The sequence below is a fragment of the Taudactylus pleione genome, unplaced genomic scaffold (assembly GCF_031769625.1).
Source record: "Taudactylus pleione unplaced genomic scaffold, aTauple2 ptg000044l, whole genome shotgun sequence".
In the NCBI taxonomy this organism is placed as follows: domain Eukaryota; kingdom Metazoa; phylum Chordata; class Amphibia; order Anura; family Myobatrachidae; genus Taudactylus; species Taudactylus pleione.
Genome location: NW_028284446.1, coordinates 3,987,761 through 4,002,798, shown reverse-complemented (window position 1 = coordinate 4,002,798; position 15,038 = coordinate 3,987,761). Strand labels below are relative to the sequence as shown.

General features: G+C 43.0%; 1 protein-coding gene across 1 annotated transcript; it reads left to right on the top strand.

Moving 5' to 3' along the window:
• Positions 1 to 735: 735 nt before the first annotated feature.
• LOC148537751 (serine protease ami-like) lies at positions 736 to 13,942 on the top strand. The gene is made up of 5 exons (XM_088460303.1): positions 736 to 831; positions 4,407 to 4,563; positions 6,366 to 6,501; positions 11,575 to 11,832; positions 13,657 to 13,942. The coding sequence occupies exons 1-5, from the start codon at positions 741 to 743 to the stop codon at positions 13,846 to 13,848; spliced, it is 834 nt and encodes a 277-aa protein (XP_088316429.1). The 5' UTR covers positions 736 to 740; the 3' UTR covers positions 13,849 to 13,942.
• Positions 13,943 to 15,038: the final 1,096 nt, after the last annotated feature.

Below are 15,038 nucleotides of genomic sequence, written 5' to 3'. Positions count from 1 at the left end.
CTCAATGTACGCATCCTTGACTTTCCGTTTAAAAGTTTAAATGGGAATCTGCTTTATTGCTGCAGATCGATCGCTAATATCACTGTGATAATGTGACAGCCACATTACAATAGCAATAGTATATTGGGAGGGATTAAGATGTATTCAGCCAATCAGAAGCAGTAGCTGATTGTCATCATCAGTTTGCTTTTTGCAGGGGTCAATCACCAGCAAGACATCCGCCTCCTAATAGGCACATATGCTTCTTTTTAGTGGTCAGCAAACTGTACTTTGACTACACTTATACTGTATGCTCCTCTAAGCTCTCTGCCTCCTTATAGTGCAAGGAGTCATAAGCGCAAAATGCGTCCCAGTCGCCATAGGGACGTATGTGTAAGAATTTATGGCTCGCGGTTACAGTGGGATAACACAATTGGGGGAGGGTTGGCTGGAGCACAGACTGCATTTATGTCCAACTCTAGATTTATGCAACAGCACTTTTTCCCCCTTTATTTTGATGAAAATTGCTTACTGCATATATTCCCTGTCTATTTTTGTACTTGGCTGCTGTTCTGTCAGTATTATTCTCTGCACTTAATGTGAACTTTCCTGGTTTCCTAGTCACTGGCCTCCATCAGTATTCAGCAACAACCTTTACTATTGTTTTGCAGGTTTCCTGTTTATATAGCAGATAATATTATGTCAGCACAAGAAGGTGTTTGATTAGGCGGGGGAGAGGCTTCTACCTTATATATACATAGATGCAAAGCTCAGAGTCACACTTGGTATTCAACATGATGGCGCCATACCTTTTATCTGCTTTGGTACTTGTACTTAGTATCACATCTAATGGTAAGTGTAACATAATAATAATAATAATAATAATAATAATAATAATAATAATAATAATAATAATAAGTATTATTGTGTCTAACAGCATTATTATAGACTATTGTAGGCTTTCAAGATCTAGTCACATAATATGCGCACGTGTAATAGATACCTATGTGAGTATTGCTAGAATAGGATATAACAAATTCTACAGCACTGCTCTAAAAGAATCAACTTACACGTTTAAATATGCAATACAGTCCAGGTCATATTATTATTATGCCTATTTTTAATTAAACAAAGCCTGATAGAGGCTAATTACATATTTGTTTAAAACTGTTCAATCTGATCAAGAAGATTATGTCAGCACTTCCCAGACATCATACAGACTCAGTACTGTAATGCGTTATCATCCTATACGGTTACACAGTGATAGATTATGTCTAAACAATAAAATACAGTCCCTCACCCAGATCTCCTGGCACTTATCTTTTTCCAATACAATTATTAGCAGAGTGGCAAACGGATGTCGCTGACAAAGCTGTGAGAAGAATCATCCCTGTTATTAATATATTATTGGGGGTTGTTATGACATTTTTACTATTTACTTTCATCTTTAAGGTACAAAATGTTTTAAAACGCAGATACAAAAATTACCATAACATGCCATAACTATAGAGTCAGGACTGTTTGATGAAAGGGGTACACAACAGGTGGTCTCTCACATTACTTTCTAGTTAAACCTTAGTTAGATAGAAGAGACAAGGGTATGCACTCGGGAAGCTGGCGGACCTAATCCCGATGGCCGGCTTCCCAACTGCTTAATTCCGGCGAGGGTTAAATGACAGGCATCTAAATCTAGACGCCTGTCATTTTACCGACGCCGGGAGACTGGCACCCGGCATCCCGATCTAAGAGATGCCGGGCGCCGAGCTCGGACAGCTGCGGGGGGAGGGTCAGGTTAGGGGCTCCCGGGAGTGGACTTAGGGTTAGGCACCCCCCCGGGAGGTTAGGGTTAGGCTAGGTGGAGGGAGGGTTAGGGTTAGGCACTTCCGGGGGGGGATTTAGGGTTAGGCACCCCCCGGGAGGGTTAGGGTTAGGCTAGGGGCAGGGAGGTTAGGCATCCCTGGGGGGGACTTAGGGTTAGGCACCCCCTCGGAGGACTTAGGTTTAGGCGGCGGGGAAAGGGGGGTTAGGTTTAGGCACTTAGAGGGGGGATTAGGGTTAGGCACTGGGGGGAGGTTAGGTTTAGGCACCCCTAAGGGAGGGGTAGGGTTAGGGGGTAGAATAGGTTAGTGAATACTTACCTGGGGATGCGTGGGATTTTCATCCTTGTTGGGCTGCTGCTGTCGGGATTTGAACTTTGTCGGAATCATACCGATTCCGAGACAAATAATCCATTGCTTATATGGGCCTAAATAAAACTGAAAAGGAAAAACAACAAAACTTTATTTGACAACTAAGCGCTTACATAGTCTTAACGTTAGCTCATGTCTTAAAACCTAGACCAAGCTCTATAACAGTGGTAGGCAACCTGTGGCACTCCAGCTGCTGTGGAACTACAAATCCCAGCATATCCTGCAAAACTGTGGCAATGCATGCTAGGATGTGTAGTTCCACAGCAGTTGGAGTGCCACAGGCTGACTACCTCTGCTCTATAACAATCACTTAACAGAGCACTGATCTACCCTACCTTCTCAAATTGTGTCAAACCCTCACATTATTGCTCCGGTGTGAAGTTTCCCCCGCTATGAGTTGGATACTTAAGTCTCCCTCGCAGCAAGATCATTCCTTAATCATTGGAGGCCATACGGCCCCCGATGATGAATAGGCCCCACAGTCTCCATTATCTACCACACTTACATTTACATACCAGTATATGTTTGCAGTGTGAGAAATAACAGGAGCGCCCATAGCAAACACATGCAAGAAGGGGAACCCTGGCCCCAGCTCGCAAGGCAGCAATGCTAAGAAGTATGCCTTTGTGCTGCCCACTTATTCATTTATAATCAATTTATTGTATGTCATTTTGTTAATGCATACACATATAGGGGCCTATTCATCAACACTAAAATAAAATTTTTAAGGATATTTTCCTTAATTACCATTATTTTAGTATTCATGAACACACTTAGCACAGGAGATATCACTGATATCTCCTGGTTAAGTCTGCCTGCGTTAATTTCCACACTCCCCATACATTAGTATGAGGATGTAGAAATTAGGCTATTCATCAAATTCAGAAAATTTTGTATTTTCAGAATTTGATTGTGTTATTATCCGCCACTCTCAGGTGGCATACAGCAGGTTACACTTACCTGCGGTCAGCTGGGCAGGTCCTCAGCCGGCTTCCTCCGTCGCTTTGGTCACTTCTCAGGCTCCGTCTGCTGTGCTGACACTGTGTTCTCCTGGCTGAACACAGTAAAGTTTAGAAAAATTTTTTTTTTATTCTTCTAAACTTTACTGTGTACTGCCAGGAAAACACAGTGTCAGCATAGCAGACGGAGCCTGAGGCGGCTGCAGAGGCCAGGTAATTGGGGGACAGGGGGGAGGTGAGCGGAGGGGGGAGGTGGGAGGGGGGGACACATAATTACCACAGCTGTAGGTAGTGCTGCGCATGCTCTGCTTTTACAAATGTAACAGCGCATGCGCAGCACTGATTCCAGCTGCGGTAAGTTAGAGCAGGCAGGGAAAAGTATCTATTTCCCGAAAAGCTGTCATCGCAAAAATGACAGCATTTCGGAATAGATACTTATGGAGAGGAGGAATGATGAATTCCTCTGGTAATTAGGTAGAACTCCATGCGAGTTCTAAACCTAATTATCTCCAAAGAATTTTTAGTTATGATGAATAGGCCCCTTAGTCTCTTTATACTTGCAAATAGCCTAACTTTAATTTATGTTCATACATTTTTGTATGTTATACAACTGTTTATGCAGAAACGGACTGTAGATGGCACTGGGATGTAGTTAGGATGCTTCCCGACTGTGAAATCCCGGGATGGGACTAATGATAGGCGTCTAAATACCGACGCCTATCATCAGCCCCATGCCGAAATCCCGACGGGAGCGCTTAGCCGCATGGGGGGGTTAGGATTAGGGACTCTCGGGGGACTTAAATTAGGCACCCCCCCCCGGTGGGGTTAGGTTTAGGTTAGGGGAAGAGTGGGTTACGGTCAGGCACCACCGGGGGGGAGGTTAGGTTTAGGGCCCCCCCCGGGAGGGTTAGGTTTAGGGTGGTAGGAGGGGGGGTTAGGTTTACGCACCACTGGGGGGAGGTTAGGGTTAGGCACCCCTAAGGGAGGGTTAGGGTTAGGGGGGAGAGAGGGGAAGGTTAGGGGTGTCACTTACCGCAGTCAGGATCTTCAGCTGCCTGTTCTCCGGCGTCGGTATTTCATCCACCGGGATTAGGTTTGGCAGTGATTCATACCGATTCCATGGCAATATGGTACTTTTAGCACAGTGGGGAGGGGCATATATTTAGGTCAGGAACCAAAACATGGGTACTTTTTTTGAGAACCTAATTTTAACAAATTATTCCTTATTATTATAATTACCACTACTATTTTTATTTGTGATTTTCTCTTTTCCTCTCAGACTGCCGACCCCGTGGTCGAATCTTGGGTGGGAAGGAATCCCTTTTACATAGTAGACCATATATGGTGTCATTGCAGGTGAATGGAACCCACCAATGTGGGGGACTGCTAATCTCTGATGAGTGGGTGCTTAGTGCAGCACATTGTGCTACTGACAGGTAAATATATCATCAGGTTTAATATAAAATACAGTGATACATCTATAGATGTGATAATGTACACCCTAGTGTTACATATAAACATGCTATACATAATTATGCTGTGACTATAAAGATTTTGGGGTATATTTTCTAAAGGTTGATTTTAATTGATTTTGATTGAATTTATATGGATGGAAATCGTTTAACATTGATGTGTTTCTGGGGCTAAATCACACATATGCTAAAAGACAGTTTTTGATTTTGTTTTCTTTAAGTATTAGTAAATGTGTGAAATTCTCAAATCTTTCACAATGAGATATCAGAGCTGTCTCATGCATTAATTAAGTAATTAAGGATATCATCATCACATATCCAATATATTTAAAGGCTCCCTTAAAATTATTAAACCAATGCTGAAAACGCATTTTTTTGCATCCTTTAGTCAACGGCGTGAAAACACTCTCAGATAGCATTGCCTGTCAGAGAGCATTTCCTGTCAGATAGCATTTCCTGTCAGATAGCATTGCCTGTCAGATAGCATTGCCTGTCAGAGAGCATTGCCTGTCAGATAGCTTTGCCTGTCAGATAGCATTGCCTGTCTTTGCAGATAGCATTGCCTGTCTTTTCTTTGTATTTGTATCAGAAAAGGATCTTTATAGATCCCTCTCCTGTAAGCCCCACCTCTTCTCCTCCTCCCACGTCGGTCCCATCAATGTATGCTGGCAGCCAAGGGGTTTGCGTGGGGTGACGTCGTACAGGACACTGGGGGCGGCACCACTATATAAAAATATAGTAATATGACCCAGTGTATGCGCCTATTGGTGCTTGCACAGACAGGAGAATTTTTCTAATTGACAAAATGCTGGGCTGCACAGAGGTTCAGGGACAAAAGTGAGTCTACAGACACTGCATTTCTGCAAGATTGATAAATATACAATAATTATATTTTTACGTGATGCAGAAAAGAGCGTTATGTGCTGCTATTTTATAGGCACCACAAAGTTTCCTTAGTGACGTACAAGTGGATAAAACTGACAACAGGATATGTGAAGTACAGACCACTATAGACAATGTAAAAACACATATGGGCCTATTCATACGGCCTCCGATGATTACGTATTGATCTTGCTGCGAGGGATATTTAAGTATCCAACTCGCAGCAGGGGAAACTTGACACCGGATCAATTCATCATTGCTCCTGTGCGGGGACAACTGCTCCAAAGAGCAGCTGTCCCCGCAGTTAATATCGCAGCTATGGAAACAGCTGTGTTACTTACCTCCTCCTTGACATCCTGGCTACGCATGTTTGACCCGAGGTCAAGCTTACGCAAAGCCGCCAGGGAGGTAGTGAGGAGGTGGCGGAGAGGTTCGATCGGATCCCTCTTAGCGTCCCCAGAACTCCTTCCTATAGGAAGGAGCGGGGATCCGAGAACAATCGCCGTCTGAAGATGGCGCTTGTCCTCGGAAGCAAACTCTGTAAACTTTTAGTTTTCAGAGTTTTCAGAGTTCGCTGAGTATCAAGTGGTCCATTTAGGACCCCTGATGATGAATAGCCCAGCAACCTAAATATGCGTTTCTGCATGGTTCCCGGGCCATTTATCGATGATGAATAGGCCCCTTAGATACATAATTACAATACCGAAGTAGCATAATTATGTAGATAAAATAAATAGAAGAGGGCCCTGCTCATGTAAGCTTACAATCTATGGTGGTTTGGATGATCTAAAGTCACATTTGAGGGAGAAGTGGAGCTCTTTCCAAACAGTGTGGTAAAGATATAGAAGTTGATGAGCACAGAATAAGGACTGTTTCTCTTTCAGTAATAATCACACTCGTGCGGTCATTGGAACTAACTCTCTATCCGAATCTCCTAAATTTGCTCATGATATTGAGATCCAAGTCAGTCACCCTGAGTATAACAGAACCATCAAGCACAATGACCTTCTTCTTCTGAAGGTAAGAATTGTAATGGTAAGGTTATTTGCCTATAATAATGTCATGCTATACAAAAACAAATTAGAATGGCTCAATGCAAATAAAATCTAAGAATATTCTATTTTTATCTCATATTATACAGATCTGCATGAAAGACACAATAAACCTCATTCACAGTTGGATGTAAATGCTAATTGCCTTATTTTTTTGGCTGCAACTTGCTTTTTGTAGTGGACATGCGTGTCTTTTTGTGATGCATGTCTGCATTTTTTTCAGGCAACTTGCACTTGCAACTTTGTAGAACACAGGTTCTCAAACTCGGTCCCCAGGACACTAACAGGTCATGTTTTCCAGGTCTCCTCACAGAATCACAAGTTAAGTCTTTTAAAATGTTTCAGTAAGTAATAAACTTGTGCACCTGCTGGGTACCTGGAAAACGGGACCTGTGTGGGGTCATGAGGACCGAGTTTGAGAAACCCTGCTCTAGAACAAGGTGGCCAGTTTAGGGGTTGATTGTGGGTGTAGACATGGCCAAATTACAGTAAAGCTGGGTACACAGTGGAGCGATATCGGCTCGATATGTATTTTCCAGCCAAATCAGAACGACATATCAGACGGATTGCTCAGCATGTACGGCCAATCGGTGCGCTCATTAGCAATACCCGGGCAAGGTAATGAAGGTCATTACATTGTACTGATGTGTACCGCAGATATGATATGTCGGCCAGTCTAGTTGTCTAGTGTGTACCCAGAATGAGGGTGTGCTATGGGCCTGTTGATGCAAACTGAGGCAAAGACTTAGAGCAAAAACTTGTATTTCCACCTATTTGGAGGGAAGCAACTCAATTGACACTCTGGTTGTGAACTGTTGATGAAGTTGGCCATAGGCTGTGTATGATTGGTCAAATGCATCCACACACATGAAGAACAGAAGGCAGACTATGCCTGTTGTGGGTTAAACCACAAGGCTATGGGAGATTTGTGTGAGGTCACATGAGTGATTTTTAGCCAGTTAGGTGTTAGTGGGTGGGATTAAAGGTTAGAGTATTTAAAGCTTGTGGTCACATGGTACACGCCTATTTGTGAAGAATTTTCTCTCTTGCCCGCCCGCTCTTTAATTAGGTTTTGTCCGGTTGTTGGCTATTTTCCATTGGTGGGAAAGAACGGCAGGTCATTCAGCTCAGGTGCAGTTGATTTGTTTGTGGGTGCACTCATTTTTGTCTGAAGTCTGAACCGCCCCACCGGAAGAAGCACTACACCTTTCCCGGTGATTTGTTATGTTGCAAGGTTGAGTTGGATACCTCTTTTAGTTGTGTGTTGTAAGCACCTATAGGACGGACTCTTACGGCAATGCATGTTTTGTGTTTGCGTTGGTGCATTGCTGGGCTGCGATAATTATTGCCTGTCCTTTCTTGCCACCATACAGTCTTTTAATTGTGATCTTTTCAATAAATAGCTAACATTCCTGTCTCAATTTCATTATTTTAGATAAGTTTAATGTTATTGGGATCTAAGCACAAAACACACGTCAGCCATTAGGAGGTTAGGAGGTTCATAGTGCAAATTAAGTTAAAGTACTGCAATGGTTTAGGTATGTTTTGTCGACAAGCATTATATAGACACCATAAATTCATCAGTTACAAAATGTCGACAGATAAAACTTCGACGTGCCCAGAATGTCGGCAACTATAATGTCGACACTGACACAATGTCAACATGTTCAAATTGTCGACAGATAAATAAGTCCACACCCAATTTAAAACTGAACCCTAACCCCTAACCCAAGGGTGGACAAAGCATCAACATTCGACCGGTAAATCGTGGTGGACGTCCAGTAGCAGCCAATAGGAATTAGGCTGCTGGCAACTCAGAATAAGTCGCAAAAAGCAACTTTTTTTCCGACTGCATTTTTTGCTGCATTATGTTTGATTTCAACTCTTAATAAGATTCCATATATTTGAAAAAGAATAAGCTCATAGACGTGTCTGAAGTAAATTGCACTATATTTAATTTTTTTTATATAGAATCTCTATACAAATGTGCTATATAAACCAGCTTTAGAGATTATGAGGTTGCTCTGTTGGATGTATCTCAAGCTCTGCACCAGCAGCGTATGCAACAGGTTTATGTCACTTATACATCAGGGATGTAGTCATAATACCGACTGTCATAATACCGACTGTCAGAATGCTGGCGCTCAGAATGCCAACACCAGAATTCCGACACCAGTAAGAATCCCGGCACCGGCATTTTGACCGGTAGGGGTTAGGCACTAGGGGTAGGTTAGGATTAGGCACTAGGGGGGTGGGTTGGTTTAGGCATTAAGGTGGGAGGGCTAGATTTAGGCAGCGGGAAAGGTGGGGTAGGGAGAGGGAGAAGGTTAGGATACTTGCCGACAAGTATTGGTATCCTAACTGTCGGGGTGCCAGTGTCAGGATTCTGACCGCTGGGATCCTGAGTGCCGGCATCCCATACCCAACCCATACACCCAGCATGATCATACGCACAAGAATTTTAGCATTTGTTTTGATAGTAAAAGCCGCATTTGCTACTAGGTTTGATGTAAATAGAAAGAACTGCCCATATAATACAGAAAAAAGAAAGAAAGAAAGAAAGAAAGAAAGAAAGAAAGAAAGAAAGAAAGAAAGAAAGAAAGAAAGAAAGAAAATAATTGAAAAATATCATATAAAACGTGAATGAGCAATGAAGTAACTGTCCGCCTACAGGTGAATGTAGATATGGTAGTCACTTACACTTGCACCTTTGTATGATTGAAGAGGTGGGACAGAGGAGGGAAAAGGCTTACAAATGCAGAGTAGTGTACGGGTGTATTAGCATAATTGTGAACAGGTGCAAACCCGCGCAGAGACACATATACACCCAGTGCCGTAACGGGGCTCAAATGCACCCTATGCCAGCCCCACCCCTTGAATGCCCGACATCATGGCGTTGTGCGCATGTCATCATGATGTTGAGCACATAACGTTATTATGTCGCACGGAGGGGGCGGGGGCCAGCATCGCAGGCTTAAGAGTCCTGAGGCCGATCCAATCAGCTGTGCAAGCTGCAGGGTGCCTGTCTAGAGCGTCTAAAGGCCGCACCAGCAGAGCTGCAGCAGCAATCCTGACTGCAGGGTGCCGTGGAGCAGTGTGTTCTGTGCGGCCCTACCGGTCGCACACCCCTAGTTACGTCCCTGTATACACTTGCCAGTAGCCATATCACTTCCAGGTGGCTGAGGGCAGGTGCAGGCGCTGCTGTTGATGATTACAATAATCCCTACTAGCTAACCAATTCTAATTATGGATTCAGCTATCTTCATTGCTGGTGATTTTGTTGACGATTTAAAGCTAGATTGCAATTATATTGTATTCGTACATGAGAAGGAAAGTTATACCTGCTTTATTTAACTATCAAAACAAATGTTAAAAAAATTAGATAAGTGCATCTGATGACTGCCTTACAGCACTGATGTCTTGTGTTCCATTACCACCAAGGTCCTATCTGTGCAGAGTTTGTGTGTCCTCCCTGTGTTTATGTCAGATTCCTCAGGGTGCTCTGGCTTCCTCCTAGAATCTAAAACCCCACTGGTAGGTTTATTGGTTTTTGCCAAAAAATGAACTAAGTGTATACATGTGTATCCGTATGGTAAGGAATATAGATTGTAGGCTCCACCAGGGTAGAGACTGATCTGAATATTCTTCATAAAAAGCACTGTGGAATATGGGACTGATGCGTTGGACGCATCCTGTGCACAGACACACATGGCGAGGTTTTCCATACATCACATGCGCAGATGCAAAATTACACATTTTTGCGTATCTCAGTCCTATCCTGAGTTGCACTGGAATCGCAAGTAACTGCCTTTACGTCAAGTTGAGTGTTTCGGGGCAGCAACAATGGTGACTTGCTGGAGTGTCATGGAAGTATCATGCGTATACTGTATGTATCCAAAGCTCAGTGTGATTCTGTGTAGTGCATATGGGCAAGGGAAGCCTGTATCTGCCGGATCTCTTGCACCTACCATGTGGCTGGTGTCAGTGATGAAACCAAATGATAAAGGTTGTGGCGGTGGGTGTAAAATCAGTGGACGGCACGGGTTTCCACTTACACATACTATTAAAGTAAAATAATTGTGAAGTCCGATCAGCTTACTTGGAGTTCCAAAGTCCAAAACATTTATTCGCATAAAGAAATACAAAGAGTACCGCCAATACAATACGCGTGCGCGGTTGGCACAATACAAGGCTTCAATTCTGAATGCACTGACTTGCCGGGTCAGTGTGGTACAAATTATACACAGCAAACAATACAGGAGTAACCTTAGTAACACATATTACAGTTTAGATAAACTGGTCACTACACAATAGATTACAGGTCAAACAATGCAACTGGTCAAGCTTTCAACTGTCTTCCTGAGTGGCGGTAACCTCTTGCTTGTTATTGTTGTATCCATGTGTGCTCATGTCCTCAGGCGCTCGCCACTCAGAGTGGGAAAGTGGCAGGTAACAGTTTACAATTAAAATGTAAAAACAGGTTCTTATGGGAAGCCTATGCATCTACCAAACAAGCTGTAACTACAAGTAAAAATGTCTGTGTTTGTGATCAGTCACAAAATCAAATACATTTTCATACATAGAATTGCAGTGCTATATTTACACACTGTTATTTTGGAAATTGTACAATGTTCGTAAACAATATAAACACTAATATATATCAATGCATATTATTGAAAAGCAATATTTAAGTATATGGAAAAATATAAAATATGATTTAAACGTACAGAAAGTTGTTTATTGTGTTGTACTTCATTCCATTTTGGTATTTGACTTTGACAATACACAAGCCCCCCCATTAATTGAATTGCATCTCACAAAAGTCTGTTAATAAATAAATAATAAATAATGTATGCCTGCTGTATATCTGATGTATATGCTCCTAGTGCAGTACTACATACAGTACATCCTGCAAATCGTCCAAATTTGTATATTCACACACTTGCAGTTTCTTGGTGCCGGCGTTTTACGTGTTGAAACACAACATCAGCCCTAATGTCACTACTGATTAATCTTATGCTTTTATTACATTTTTACTAAGCTAAAACACAAGGTCCTGCTCAGCGATACAGTCAAGCCTCTGCAATTCCAAACTGAAGATATTGTGATTCCTGGGGGTATGCCCTGCCTCGTAGCTGGCTGGGGGAAGATAACGCGCACAGGAAAGAGGCCAGACATGCTATATGAGGTCTCCGTCCCAATAATCAGCTCTAAGATATGTAATGGCCGAGCCTACTACCAAGATAAAATCACTCCCAATATGATGTGCGCAGGGCAGAGTAAAATGGATTCATGTGATGTGAGTATGAAAAGTTGTAACCAGCCAGTAGCCCATCCAAGGAGTAACATATTGCATTATAACTTTGTCACAATTTTCTGCAACACTAGGCAGACAGATAGTTGGTACTGACCCTACACTGTCCAGGAAGTTAGCAATGTAAAGGAAAACAGATTTCCCTAATTTTTTTAAAATAGGACATGTAACCATGCAGGGGGAGCATTTTTATTGCCAGACACTACGATGGTAGGTGGCAGTAGTATGCTATGGCAGTTAGTCCACACGGCAGATCAACATAACTACGTAATAGTTAATTAACCAGTAGAAGCAGGTGCAGATTAACACAGGGCTAAACAGTAATATTCAGCATTTACAGGATGCAGAGATATCCAGTTACAGCCAAGAGCTTAAAGGGTATGCTGATATCTGTAGTGCGCCTAGTCAGGGGCACCAAGGGGGAAGGGGAACAGGTACTACTTACCCGAGCCTGCGCAATGGCATATCGGGGCAGCATCCCTGGATAGGTGACAAAGACTCTGTCGCCAGTACCATATTTCACTGGAAACATGGCCCGTGTACACTGAACACCCTGCACCCATTATAGATAGATACGCCACTGTAACTGAGTATGGGCCTGAAACCGAGATTTATGCAATGCTATTTACGCTGATTTTTAGCCATTGCACATGCGTGAAAGCCGTACTGTTTGTTAATACTCGGCCTGATTCTGAGTTTTCCGCTAATGCATTCACAACTGCGATCACTTATGGATTACAATTGCAAAAATATGCTAATGTCTTCCAAGCTTACTTCGACATAAAGACACCCACTACTGCCTTCTCATATCCATTCGACAAAGTTGCATCAGCGTAAACATCGAGAACATCGGCAGAGATCGGGCAGCCACGCAGCTTCTAAGTCAAGTCTGACCAGCCGCAAACACTGCAACTCTCCTGACATGCAGAGAGCTCTCATGCTGCAAAGGAGATCACAATGGCTAATTTATGTACTCCCATGAAATTGTGTTTGAACGGTCAGACACGCCTCCATTTCCTTACCCACCCCTCCATTACCCCCCCAAACACTTACTACCTGTTACTTACTCTGCGAGTGAATCCTCTTTACAAGCATTAACACAAACCAAACACTGCGCATGCGCAGTGCGGCTTTTGTGCATGCGCAATGGTAAAAATTGCTCAATCAGCGTAAATATCGGCTTTGCGTAAACCTCGGAATCAGGCTCATTGACTGTACTATCCATGTAGAGGTCAAAACAGCAACAGGTATATGAAAATCACCTCACATGTAGTCATAGGTATGTGCAGAAGCCGGCATGGTCATGGAATACCGCGTCCCCCCTCCCTCCAGGACATATTCTACTCACCTGGCCGACCAGGAGGGAGGGGGGGACACGGTCGTACATGACCCCATATGCTGGCTTCTGCACACACCTATACATATAGTTGCCCCATTTTCTTGAGGAAAAGGATGATAAAAATATAAATAAAATGCACAGGCGTCACCAGATGTGGTGACACCTAGTGCGGCACTCATTGGCCCCTTGCGATCGGCAGTGGTTTGTGCGCCCAAAAGGGAGTGTCTGTGTACCCACAAGGCCATGCTCCCTGGTGTGCGGCATTTTGGGGGTGTGACACCGTCATTGTCACTTTGGTGGCTTGCCCAGTGCTCTGGGTGGGGAGAACCAAGCCTCCCTCAGCACAGCGTGGATGATGCGCTCGTCATCTATCACCCCACTGCAGCACTATTTGGTGACACCATCGCATGTATGTATGTATTAAGTGAGGATATATAATATTAATGATTGTTCATTTTTCCATCCATCAGGGAGACTCCGGGGGACCCTTAGTATGCAATGGAGTGGCTGAAGGAATAGTGTCTACTGGTTTTAGTGTCTGTGGCAATCCCCAACGGCCTGGCATCTATACTCGTATTTCTCCCTACAAAAACTGGATTTATAACACCATGCTTAATGCCACCCTGCCCAGGACAACAGCAGCAACAATGGTGCTATCCTAAAAGCTGTTCCAGTGGCAGTACAGGAGAAAAAAATAACACAGAGTATTCTACTCATTAAAATAAATAAAATTCTTTTCGTCCTATTTTACCTCAAGTAGCAAATAATGTTGTATTTGTAACAGGTTATAGACACGATGGGGCCCCAAAATGTGGGCATATTTATGTACACTAAAAAAGCTGCAATTGTTTGTAAATGCAAAGCTGCAGCTATCACAAGGTACATGCAGGTCACCACGAGTAGCATACGGGCCTTGTTTTATACCATCATACTTCACATAAAAATACTAAATAACATTTACTTAAACTAGCACACAATAGTAATAAATATTATCGGCTGTGCGAGCAATATATAATTCAGTGTGTACCCAGCATAACAGTAGTCCTGACCTCCTCCTAAGTGCACAATAAAGTGGATTTCTAAAATACTGTGCAATAACTTTGAAGCAAGCGTTATAATGAATGCATGACAAAGGTGACACAAGTGCGTATCATGAGGGACAGAAGCACTACTCTGTGGGCCATTAGTCCAATGAAGAAAAATATAGTATTGCAGCTAGTAATGCTAGAGTAATAGGACTATTTATTTTCTACAAATGTATTTTCTATTTTCTTTAAAAAAGTACAAATACGCAGTTATGTTTTAAATGAAAAAGGCAAAGGGCTCTATTTACTACAATCCGCATATTGAATGCGGATTGTAGTGTGATATTACCGAGTGAATTCGCATTGCGAATTCAGGCAATATCACAGGGATTTACTATAAATCCCTTGCAGGGACAGAGCTTGCGATAAAGCTCTGTCCCTGCGGATCCCATCCGCACTCTAGTCGCGGTATTTTCGGAAAAAATACTGCGACTAAGAGCCCGCGCATGCGCCGACCCACCGTCGCTACTACCCCCCCACTGACGCTAAGCCCCGCCCCCCGGCGCTAAGGGGTACTTGAAAATGGGGGTCAGCATATTTAAAAGTTGCTAAAGTGAAGTTGAAAAAATCGTGAAAAATCCACCTGTTGCAAACACCTGCAATCAAAAAAACACTTGAGACATACTTGGGGACCCCCCCCCCCCAGAGTCAAATTCGCTAGTTTTTAAGTTTGTACCCCAAAATTTTTTTTTCGGCCCCTTTTTCAAAGTAATTTTTTGGGGTGTCCTTAAGTGTTTTTTTTTTTTTTTATTTTGACACAGATTACC

What these genes read in the sequence shown, in the direction of transcription:
- LOC148537751 (XM_088460303.1), top strand. Translation starts at nt 741, where the DNA reads ATGCAAAGCTCAGAGTCACACTTGGTATTCAACATGATGGCGCCATAC. An exon ending in ACTTAGTATCACATCTAATG is followed by an intron (nt 832 to 4,406) that starts GTAAGTGTAACA and finishes TTTTCCTCTCAG; the next exon opens with ACTGCCGACCCCGTGGTCGA. An exon ending in ATGACCTTCTTCTTCTGAAG is followed by an intron (nt 6,502 to 11,574) that starts GTAAGAATTGTA and finishes ATTTTTACTAAG; the next exon opens with CTAAAACACAAGGTCCTGCT.